This window comes from Bombina bombina, chromosome 1, assembly GCF_027579735.1.
Source record: "Bombina bombina isolate aBomBom1 chromosome 1, aBomBom1.pri, whole genome shotgun sequence".
NCBI lineage: Eukaryota > Metazoa > Chordata > Amphibia > Anura > Bombinatoridae > Bombina > Bombina bombina.
The window spans coordinates 1,363,083,299-1,363,096,449 of record NC_069499.1 but is presented as its reverse complement, the minus strand read 5'-3'; the positions used below and the strand labels follow the sequence as shown (position 1 = coordinate 1,363,096,449).

General features: G+C 36.0%; 1 protein-coding gene across 2 annotated transcripts in view; it reads right to left on the bottom strand.

Moving 5' to 3' along the window:
* Positions 1–13,151, bottom strand: part of LOC128650146 (methanethiol oxidase-like) — a 169,632-nt gene that overhangs the window by 89,445 nt on the left and 67,036 nt on the right. For both annotated transcript variants that reach the window (XM_053703868.1, XM_053703876.1), the window contains exons 2-3: positions 722–775; positions 118–230 (exon numbers count right to left, since the gene is read on the bottom strand). In XM_053703868.1, the coding sequence (XP_053559843.1) occupies positions 118–230; positions 722–775 (167 nt within the window). The remainder of the gene's footprint in view (positions 1–117; positions 231–721; positions 776–13,151) is intronic.

Genomic DNA, 13,151 nt, shown 5'->3' with positions numbered 1-13,151 from the left:
TAATTTTTAAGAAAACCTACGTTACAGAATTAGGTTTTCTACCTCTCTATAAAGCATGGGATGAGCTAGAGGTGTTTAATGTCCCTATAAGTGGCTAAGTGGTCTTTGGCTACTTACTTGTGAGTATGTTGGGGATTTAGGATCAACATCCACAGTGGCCAAGTAGTCAGGCTTATTTATGCCAGTGCAACTATAAATACAGGACAAGTAAACAATCTGCTCCCGTGGACCTGTGAGGAAGAAGAATCAATTTATCACTCAGATATACAAGAAAATACTTTCTTTATCACTAAAGGACTATAGACACTGAATGTAATAGATATATAGAGCAGGAGCATCCAATATAAGGAAACAGCAAAAACTAGAATGAAGAAGCAGAAACATAAAATACAATGAAAGGAGAGAAATGGGGAGAGAAAGAGAGAGGAAAGAGATAGAAGAAAGAGGAGGGAAAGATGGAGAGGAAGAGAGGAATGATACAGACAGAGATTTGAGAGAATGAGAGAGAGAAAGATGAGAGAAGAGAGGAAGAGGAGAAAGAAGTCAGAGAGAGATGAGAGAGAGCGCAATTATAGACTAAGAGAGGTTGGCAATGAGCATTGAAAACAAAAAAAATGAAGAGGCAGTAAGAACATGTGGGTAGTGACAGGACATGTGTAAGTTGGCAAGGAAAAGAGAGGACCTGGAATAAAGGAGAGAACAAGTAAGTTACTGACATTACCTTTCATTGCATCAAGAGGCGACTTGTAACCAGGACCACATAATTCACAGTTAGCTAAAGTGAGAAAAAGAACAGTCTATCAGAGTCAAGAAATAACAAAGCTGTTATAAACAGAGCTGAGCTCAGATGTTAGTGTGCACATTCCAAGACAGATCTGGAACATACTCTAGCTTAGAGCAAATTACTCTGCTAGCAGTGTCATTGGGTATAGAACCGAGCAATAGCCAGAGACCTACAGGATAATAAGTAAGCTGTATAGTTTCCAGAGTAAAACGGATCTCTGGTTAATTTTCTGAGCACTAATTGCTACCGCGAGCTCACGGTAGCAATAACCAGACGGTAGCGTTTCAATAACTTATGCTTGTGGTATTACAGCGGCCTCCAGCTAACTTGTCCCTAAGACATACCCAGCTCAGCAAAGCTGAGGACCAATCAAGCAATGGCAAATAACTATCGTTAAAATTACACCAACCCAAAGAGATGATTGAATTTGTATCATGTCCCACAAATGTATGGTAGAATACTAGGGCAACTTTTTATGTATCTAATTCTAATAAACATGGGACTAATCAAACTCTGATTATTGCTTTATTCTTTCTAGATAAAAAAAGATTAGTAATAAATTTGGCTTAGAAATTAATAATTTCGTTTGTGTTCTTACAAAAGAAAAAAGGATTTTTTTTCCGTGTATTACATGCAAATCTTGCCAACATTTCCAAAAAAAGAAAAGCTTTACATCCTTCATAACAAAATTTTTTATACAAAATCAATAAAACCATTAGGTGTACGTATAGGGATGTGGTCTATCTCATTGAATGTAAATGTGGGATCCAGTACATAGGATAGTCAGAGAGACCCATAAAGGAAAGAATAAGAGAACATATGAACTCGATTGAGAATATGGATTTAGAAAGAAACAAAGATCTCCCTGTCCCCAAACATTTTAAAATTTGTAACAAAGGAAACCTCAGTAATTTTAAATTTATAACAATAGATAAAGTAGAGAAGAACTGGAGAGGAGGTAATAAACACAGAACCCTATTGAGACTTGAAGCTAAATGGATAACTAACCCCGTAGGGACTGAATATAGATTTTGAGTTAGGGAGTTTTTTAACAGATTAAATACTGCAGTTTTTTAAAGTATTTTACAGATATATATATATATATATATATATATATATATATATTTATACTTGTATATATATAATTATATTATATAAGTTTTCTATATATAATCTTCTATATATAGCTGATCTGTAGTGGAGTGTTTAATTATTAGGCATAGTTTCTGCAGCCTAGCTTAGTATTTTCTCAAATACTTCAACATAGAAATAATAAACAGTAATCAATATAATATAAATAATAATATAATATAAATAATAAAAATAAAATAATATAAATAGTATTATCAATTTGTACTGCAGAGAATTGTACATTATCTCTATAAAACTAATGAAATAGTGCCATCTAGTGGTAGATGCTTTTTTTTGCTAGGTTAAATGTTTCTTAGTATCAGTGAAAACGCTCCTGAACTTTGAATGCATCTATAAGACTATTCTCTGTAACTATTATAAACTAAATATAATGAATTTGTTACATATAATTATTAAGAAACAAAAATATTAATTTGATTGCAAGGGAGAATATTATTTTTATCCCCATTGTGTGCAAAATCTCCTTTTCTTCCATTGTGTGCATAATGCCACATAATTCTTTTTACCCAATAAAATTAGAATTTTTATTTGTAAGAACACAAACGAAATAATTACTTTTTAAGCCAAATTTCTTATTAATCTTTTTTACCTAGAAAGAATAAAGCAATAATCAGAGTAAAAAGATTTTATCCGTTGTGAAAATATGAGCGCTATTCCAACAACATAAGAATACTATGGGGCATATTTTTCAAGCTTCGTATGGAGCTTGATGCCCCTGTTTCCACGCGAACCTTCAGGCTCGGCGGAAACAGAAGTTATGAAGCAGCGGTCTTAAGATACGCTACTTCGTATCATGTCCGCTCGCACATAGTTAAATATGCCCCTATATCTTTAAGCGCTCTCTTACTAAAATATGTTGCATCATCTGTGGGGAACTGTCTATTTTAGAAGAATTATTTTATCAAATTGTAAAAAGAATTAATTTGATACAGGAAATGTATTTAAAATCAATTTGGATATAGCATTCTAATTGAACAAGAACATTTGGCTAGAATTTACCACACCTCCATGACTCATAAGATAGCAATGTAAATTATCTTGGATCAAATGTGTCCAAAGATTACCACTTGACCAGGAAAAACCCCTGCTGTTTGTGAACACAGAAGAGAAACCCAGGTTGAGTCCCATTGTCTAGAAACTATTGTGAATAAACTTACAAACAAATGGGCCCTCACTCATATGTTAATGAGATGCCTGCTAGTCTAAGTGACCAACTCAGACCCTCCCTCTTTATACACAAAAGACAAATGTCTATTAGGAAAAGAAATGTTTAAATGTGAGAAGCTAACAGTCTGAATTGTGTGTATATATATATATATATATATATATATATATATATATATATATATACAGTATGTTATATCAAATTATATTCCAATGCTATACAAATAGATAACTGATAACCAGTGTATTTAATTGTAATGGAAGCTTCCGTTACTTTTGTACTTGGAGAGGAATGCAGGCCAGCCACCTCCCCAATGACTATGGACCCTGGAACTTGAGGGGATTCTATGATTTGTGAGGCAGGTGTCCAGTGTACATTTGGGGTACTTTTACCCTGGATTCAGGTTTAACCCGTTTCCACGAATTCCCAGAGACTCTAAGAACTGAAGAGCCTTGAAGATTCATGTGTTTTGTTGGAGTATAAGGTGACAGCCCAATCCAGCATTGTCTGCTGCAACCCCCCCCCCAAGACTCAGAGACTCAGAATGTTGAAACCTCCTGCTCTAATGCTGGGTCCCCCTGTTGTTATCTAATCTAGGTGTGAAGTGTCTTTTTGTTATTGTCTGAGTCATCCATTGTCCTTTTGTAAGTCAGGATGTGATTAGAATCTTGTTTAACTAACCATTGTCTGGTGTTTGTCTCATTGTATAATATTTGTTTCTATTGATTATGTAGTAACTACCCCCATTTGTTGGAAATGTATAAAAGCTGCGTTTTCTGTGCAATAAAGCAGTTCCTATTTTGACCCTCAAGCATTCAGTCTTGGCTAATGTTCTTGGGGGTAGCTATAACAACTTGCGTTATTCTAATAGCGGAAGGTATCCAGTGGAGGTTCATGGGTTGGCGTTTGGTGGCAGGAAGCTCACTTTAGCGGGTATACCCAGTCTGGGGTACCAAGATCCACTACAATAATGTACCACATATTTGAATGTATAGATAAGTTAAATATGGAATTAAGTATATGCAATATCCAGTATGATATGTATGTATGTGTGCCTATTTGTATATATATATATATATATATATATATATATATATGTGTGTGTGTGTGTGTATCTATCTATGTATGTACTTGATTTGGATGTGTATGTATTGTATATGAAGATATATACTGAGTACCTGACCAAGTATCTATCTAAATCATGAGGATTACATTTTAAACTGGTACATTTTAGTTAAACAAAAACAAAATATTGAATATATGGAGATTGATATATATATATATATATATATATATATATATATATAAATATATATATATATATATATATATATATATACAGTATATATACAGTATATATACATAAATATATATATATATATATATATATATATATATATATATATATATACAGTATAAATACAGTATATATATATATATGTATATATATATATATATATATAATATATCACTCTATGTTAAAACCTATGTATACCTCATTTTAAACAAGGTGACCATATGCACAAATGATAAGCCATAAAGACGTGAATACTTATTTAAGTATATTTGGTACATTTATGAAGTCTAGCTCACAGATTAGATAAATTAATATGTGTATATATATATATATATATATACATATATATATATATATATATATATATATATATATATATATATATATATATATATATATATATATAGAGAGAGAGAGAGAGAGAGAGATAGATAGATAGATATAGATAGATAGATAGATAGATAAAAACAAATAATCCTAAGAATAATAAAATATAAGAAAGTTACACAAGTTCAATTTATAGCACAACTCATCATCACCATCTTGTGGTGAATTAGTGAAAGTACAACCAGCTATACTTAGCATTGAGTGAATTTTTCCAAGGGGCTAATTAGCATTCATCCAATCAAAGCATTACAGATCCTCACACATCTGTGAATAGCTGTTGGAGATTGGGGCAGAGTTGTAGTTCAGGATAAATTGGGCCACTGAGCATTCACAAGGGACTCTGGGTTGCATGAAAGAAGGGTGGATACGCTGTCCAATTTTCATCTGAAACAGAATTTTGAATCCTGGTTGTATCCATTCTATATTTTGGTATCCTTGGAAACTTTTTGCCTGTTTTTGCTGTGGATTAAGAGATTTTGTGAAACCGGATGCAGAGAAAACACATAGCGTGATTATTGATAACCCAGGGCTTGGAGGAGCAAACATTTGGGGAAGTATAAAAAGTATATAATTATATTTAAACAGTTGTGGCATTAAGGAGGTGTGGATCTTTAGAATTGGCAGAGTCTTATTCAGCTGGAAGGTTTGTCACTTTTATGTCTGATGAGTGACTTTTGTTAGCTGGATCTCCAGCCAGGGCAGAAACAAGGTAATGTGCAGGAATTCCAGGAGGTATTTTTGTAGAGTTCCCCAATGTGGTTGATGCAGAAACAGACGCAGTGGTATGGGTAATGGATGTAGTTGGAGTTATACTCCCAATGACCATCTGTTTCAAATCAGCTACCATTTCTTGAAGTGTGTTAGAAACGTTTGTTTGTAGAATAGATGTATTCTCCATAGCTGGGTCATCTCCAGGGGTATCATACAGTTTGCTAGTGGAAGTATAATTTGTTCCCTTAACATCAGAGTCCATTTTAAACTTGGCTGTATCTCGACTTGATCCTCTAGGAGGTCTTACTGGACACCCTGTGATGCGGTGACCAGGTCCCCCACAATAGAAACAGAGGTTAAGTTGTCTTCGCCGTATTTTCTCCTCTTCTGTTAAGGGTTCTTTAAAACCTTTCCTTGTTTGGGAGGTAACTTTAGACAAGGTTTCGGTTGGGAGAGATAACATTTCCACCAGCTCTCTTTTAGGGTCTTCACATTCTGTCATGTTCTGTCTCAGGATATCATGTGAGAGCCTCATTGTCTGGAACAGTTGCTTTAAGGGAAGATTAGTAGAAGCCATACTGATTGAAAATGATAACAAATTTATTTAAACAACAAAATACTTTGATTAAGCAAATATTTGCAGAATCTTTAAATATACTACTCAGGTATGTTAAGACCACATACGGCAGGAGTGAAAATAAACAAAGTAAGCAGAGATGCAAATTCAAAAAAGGAAAGTCTTTCTCCTGGTAATAACTGAAATGTAAGATTTACACAAGGCAGAAAACAACTTGTAAACTGGTAACAGGTTTAAAGGTAAAGTATTTCTCCTGGTAATTGCTGAGTGCAGGAATTGCACAAGGTAGGAAACAGACTTGTGAACTGGTAACAGATTTAAAGGTAAATTCTTTCTCCTGGTTATAGCTGAGTGTAGGAATTGCACAAGGCAGGATACAAACTTGTGAACTGGTAACAGGTTTAAAGGTAAAGGCTTTCTCCTGGTAATACCTTGTAAACAGGTGCAAAGGTGAAGTCTTTCTCCTGGCAATAGCTGAGTGCAGGAATTGCATAAAGCAGGAAACAAACTTGTAGATTGGTAACAGGTTTAAAGGTAAAGGCTTTCTCCTGGTAATACCTTGTAAACAGGTGCAAAGGTGAAATCTTTCTCCAAAGAAGTACAGGAAACAGGTTCTGACTTGACAAAACAGATCCAATGTGAAGACAAAAATGCAGACTAAAAGCCATCCTTAAATAGGGAGGTTTTGCACAGGGTTAGTTCTGATTAATTCCAGAATTGAGAACACCTGTGTGTTGCACAGGTTTAAAAACAAGTAAGGCAAATAGTTATTTATCAGATCTTTTAATATCCATGCTATTGCTAGAACTGGCTGTGGCTCAACATGTAATCAAACAGAAATAGCAACCACAGAGCCACAGGTTCAAATCCCCACACAGCCCTTCTAGGCAGAATGCCTCCCAGACCTTTTCTTTTTCTTTTTAGTCTGGAGGCTTGGTTCATGACAGATTTGTACCCATAGGATCAAAGCAAAGTGTCGTAGCATATCTTATTTCATATTGTATCAGAGAGTTTGTTTTGTGAATAATTAAGTTGTATATCGCTTGTTAGTAGCTTGTTTAATGTTTAATAAATCTGTATACATTTTTCCAAACTGAACCCTTTTTGCTCCACAAATATAATTTGATGTGTTTAAAAATATATGACCTAAATAGAACTACTAAAAAAAAAGATAATACAAATACAGTATATGGGAGATTACTGATGAGACAATAGTAAATTATTTTGTAACATATATATATATATATATATATATATATATATACACTAACATGTTGAAGGTTACTGCCGAGATAGTTATAATTAATATTGTAATCTAAAATATACAACACCTTGGAGGCACGGCTGACAATCAGTGATATTTTTCACAGCGTTATTATTTTGTGTAGTAAATTAGTATTTTTACTAACAAAATTATATTGTACAAACAGTGATTTCTTAGAAATTAAACAAGCATTTTTATCTTATTTAATACCATACTAAAAATAGCTATGTCCTCAACAAAAAGTGATTCTAACATTTCAGTACATGATGAAAATGTGCCCTCCCCAAGATCCTCTGTTCATGAAATGGTTCAGGCAGGAACTCTTAAAATCAAAGCCATGAGCCACCTCATGGATAGGCTTGATATTGGGGATGATGTATACACGTATATTAAGGGGTTTAAGGCTAAGAACAAAGGTTTAGTTAAAGATATGTGGGTTGAAGATGGTGAATTATACCAAGTGTTACTGAAGCTTAATAAATGCATGGAATTAAGAGGACGTGATGAAATAATTTTCAAAACTTGGCTGATCCTAATGTATTTGAGCTGTGAGATGACTTTCCAAATGGAAGGACAAAACAGACAATTAGGACAGCTAAGGGGTGAAAATTATTCATTGCAAGAATTTGAAGAAGCCTTTGTTAAAGGAAAGTTAGAGATTCTAGAAGCTAATAAAAAGATTTCTGCATTAAATTAATATAATCAAAAAATTATGGCTAAATTAAAAACTTTAGAAGAAGATTATGAAAAATGCCAAAATGAAAAAAAAAAACGTTAAAAGCTAGATATCGTGGGGCTGAAAAAGAATATGAACAGGAAATAAATGAATTAAATTGACAAATCAACAGCTATAGGGAGCCTTTGAATAATAACACTAGTGCTGAAATTATTAACTCAGTTAAGGACTGGGTCAGAAGGGAGTTTCAAAATATAAGGCAGGAGGATAAACAAAAGTCCCCAAATTATGGCCCTAATTCAGACCCAGAGATATCTTTTCCCCTTAGGCAATTACCTAACTCTGAAGGACAAGATAATTATTACATCTCAGAGGAAGAGGTCAGTTACTATAGTGGGTCAGAAGGGGGGGGCTAGCTTCTCAGACAGCCCATATCAAAATGCACAGGTGAAATGTCAGCATAGTAAATATAGGACAGATAAAGGGTGCTCTAACTTAAACAATAAGATCCCAATGAAATCCGGTAATGAACTTAATAAAGTGTATGACACCCCTACGATAATCAAGTTCCTAAGTAAAGCAGTACACCCATTTTCCAAAAGGGGGACCACTTCCATAATTGATCATTTAGAGGCTTATGAAAATGCCTTAGCTGTATTAAATGTAAATGATGGGCAATTTAAAATTGAATTTCTGCCATGGGTATTTGAGGTTAAGCATCATAAATACTTTGCTTCACTAAAAGATATGAATGTTAGATCTTGGAGTGAAATAAAGCAACAGTGTAAAAGAGAATTCGGCCCATATCGTACAGCAACCGCAGCTAAGGCAGCGATATACAATTTGAAATGTGGCACAATCAGAGCCCAATTGAATTCCTTTCTACACTGGCCAAAAATTATCTGAAATTTGAGAGCTCAGAATGTGTTAACTTATTTTATGAAGCCCTACCCCCTCATATCAAAGTAAATTTGGCTAGAGACTTTGATGAAAACTGTTCATTAGATTGAAAGATTAGGGAAAGTACAAAATGATATGCCATACAGCAAACTAATGACCATGAGGATAAAAGAGAGAAAAAGCCCAATCCTAAAGTAGTGACTGAAACTAGGGTGTCACCTAGCCGCTCAATTTAGAATCCAAAAAGAAGATTTATGCAGAAATGGCCAGAGAAAATAGGCCTAGCCCACAAGGTTTTAAATCTGCCCCTTCCCCATCAAGGGCTGAGGCGCAGAAGGAATATACCCAAGAGGGGGGGGGGGGCATGACCAGATAATTAGGTATCCCCAAAGAGAAGAATACCCACAAGGTAATAGGTATCCCCGTAGAGGTAGATACAATAAGTGGTGCAGATATTCTGAGGGTAACAAGTCGCCCCAGTTAAATAGTGCACCCCAAGAAATTAACGCAAGACAAACTGAACCCCAGGGGCAACCACGCCAGGATAGAAACAGCGGCCCTGATTCTGAGGGGAACCAATGGTCTAGGAATCACTACTATGGGGCATCAAGAGATAGGCCCAGGGGTAGAGGTAACTTGTACAATCAAGTAGATCAGCTTAGTACGAAGCTAAATCGATTGAGCGAACAATTCGCTAATATGAGTCAAGCGTTTACGGCTCAGCAACCGAATAATACTTTTTTAGGGGTACAGCCAGTGGTCAACAGTGGGCCACAGGCACAGTCATAAATACTCAGATATTATCTGAGGGGAGAGAAATATCAAATGAAATAATGAATGTTAAAAATTATACTAATCAAATTCTCTCCCTACAGCCCAGCAACAAAAGGCCTGAATGTCATGACAGGTATCCCCAGTCTGGAAGTATTAATGACTCTTCTATTTTTCAGTTGTCCCCAAGCATTATTCCCACAGATGAACATGCAGAACAATCCCTACAGGAGGGAGTATCCCCTAACTGCAGTGCAGTATACAGGAAGCCCGTTATCCCTATTACAGAGGAGGCGGTTGATAAGGATTGTGCTTCGTCAGGTAATGTAATGATTCTAAGTAAACCTTGCGAAGTAGACCAATGTTTAAACATAATAACTTTATGTGTGAAATGGTAGAAACTGCAGGGAGATATTATGTATCAACTGAGATCCAGATTTCTGTTACTCACCCTATCATGCGATAAATTGATATTTGATCTTAGGCAACTATTCTATCCCACAGATACTACACACAGCTAGATGAGCTAACACCCCAAAAAACCTAAGTTAAGGGAATTTGATGTTTCACTAATAGGTGTTGGGGGTGACTCCCTCAAAGTTTGGGGTACGGCACGGTTAAAACTAAAGCTGTGGAACAGTGTCATAAGACACTCTGTCATTATAGTGGATCTGCCAACTGATCGTTTAATCATTGGTATTGATCTCCTGAAGCGATTAAGCACCATAATTGATTGCATAAATAATGTAATTTGGTCACAAGTAAAAAGACCTATTAATTATGAGCGATCCACCATGTCTCACACCAGACATAACTGTCACATGGTGGAAGAGAAGCCAGATGCTGTGGAGATTCAATTCAGGAATAACTCGATACCTTAAGTAACTATCCTGCAGATAGATGATCAGACTCCCCTAAGTGGCTCTGATGATCATACTTTTAAAATTCCACCTGGAAAGATAGCCAATATTTCCTTAGATGGCGAAGTATTAACAATATCTCTCCACACGGGGGACCCTAAATCCCCTAAAGGGGGAAAACATTAACAATTCCTCGCAGAAATTGTGAAAGTTAAAGAGGATCTATTTATCCCTATGCAAGTACATGACCTTGGGAAAACCTAGTATGCCAAATTGAGTTTAAAACAGGAAGCTAGCTATATAAGCGAAAGCTTATTAGCGCAGATAGCTGAACCTAAAGTGATTAAATATCTTTCTCCCCAAGACCATTGCGTCCACGGCCTGGATGACGGGTCTGAAAGCTATAATATCACAGCTAAATGTTTATCTATCTCTATAGGTAATAAATCAGCAAAGCACCTGTTTTTAGTTTTAAATACTCCCCATAATCAAATATACATTGGCAATGATCTCTTACATAGATATGCCATACAAATAGATTTGATTAACTCTTGCCTCTGGAGCAGGTTAAAGTGGGACCCTGAAGTATTCCAGGATGAAAATGCAGCCCTGAAATCTAATCAGCACTTACCATATGAGGTGAATATGCAGGTGTCTAATGATATTTTAATCCCTGCTGGGGCTGATAAATTTCTTTTACCCTTACAGGTAAAAAGGTGTCAGAGATTTAAAAACTTCTGAAACGGTAAAATGCATCTCCCATAGAGTGCAAAATCTGGGTATAATAATGACCCATACTCCCATGGTAAATATTGGAAATTATCCAATACATGTTATTGTGCATTACATGACCCCACAGGATATCACCTTATCCAAGGGAACTACCATGGGATATGCGCTGGAATCCAGTTATTACACTTTTGGATTCCAGAATAATATAATTGGGCTGAAGAACATTTAATAGAACAATCCTTTGCATCTACACCAGAGGGGCTATTTACAATTCAGTCTATTTATCCCTTCAGCTCAGAGGAAGGCATCTGTAAAATTGAAGAAGCCTCTCTAGTATTTGATCAGCCGATCAAAGCACAAGAATACCCCAATACCCAGAGTCATGGGGCAATGTAAATTACAATCAAGGGGACCTCACCTCTAGGTTGGAAGAAACCTATGAAATAGGACAGCCTGATTTCAACAAATAGTCGAAGAGCAAATATCTTTAGCTAATGGCTGTTCCAGTGATGATGAACGCCAACAGTTAAGAGAACTCCTGATACCAGAACATTTTTTCTATGGATTCTTATGACTGCGGGACTACAGACTTGCACATTGCAAGAATCCAAACAGATCTCAATGCACCACCTGTTTTTGTTAAACAATACAGACTTCCTTGCAGAAATCATAAGGAACTTGAAAGAAAGGGGTATTATCCTACAGGTGTGCAGCTCTTATAACAATCCTATTCTAGGTGTTCTTAAGCCCAATGGACAATGGCGTTTGCGTGCTGATTTAAGAAAGCTAAACAAACGAGTGTACATGTCTGGATGGCCTGTGCCCTATATTGACCAGTGCATAGCACAGATGCAAGGATCTAAAATATTCACTGCCATTGATTGTGCACAGGGATATTGGACCATAAAAGTACATGAAGAGGACCAGTATAAGCTTGCATTCTCATTCCAAAAGGTCCAGTATGCATTCCAAAGACTCCCATTTGGATACATAAATTCAGGGCATAAGGCTATGCCTGATGCACTGGAAAGGGGGATTTTATCTTATGTTGATGATAAGTTAATCAAAAGCACAGACTTTGAAAGACACATCACGGAGCTTAAACATGTCCTCAGCCAACTTAAAAGGGCAGGCGTCAAGCTATCCCTACAAAAAGCCCAATGGTGCCGTAACCGTATGAATTTCTTGGGACATGAAGTTACTTCTGAAGGGTTAAATCATCAGAAGAAAAAGGTGGAAGCTATAACAAATTCTAAAAACCCAACTAATTTAAAGGAATTAAGATCATTTCTAGGTATGACAAATTATCCTCGCAAATGTATTGACAATTATGCAGAATTAGCTAAACCACTGCTACATCTTCTAAAGAAGGATGCGAAATGGCACTGGAGTGAGATTTAAGAGACAGCCATAAGAGAGCTGAAGAGAAAACTCACTCAAGCACCTTGCTTAGCCTACCCTGAAGGCGGTAAACTTTTCTACCTGGTCAGGGTGGAATTAAGTTTGGCATAATTGGCTTAAGGAGATTAGCTAGGATTTTGGTAAAGATCTTAAGGTCTTGATTTATGAAGAATAAAGTTACAAAACTTGGTCAAATGGGGGACTAGTGTGTTTTTGAAGAGTTTATAATATTCCCTTGGGAAGCCGTCAGGACCCGCCGCTTTACCCGGTATCAAATATTAAATAGCCCCCAGGATCTCCATAGGGGATATTGGGGCATTAAGTGCAGTTCTTTGTTCCACCGTCAGCGAAGCCAACAAGCAGTCTCCAAAGAATGTTGCAGTCTGGTTCATTGTCCTTGCATTGTGAGTCACTTTTTTCCCATCGTATAGTTTACCATAAAAGTTTGCAAATGTGTCAACTACTTCCTAGGGA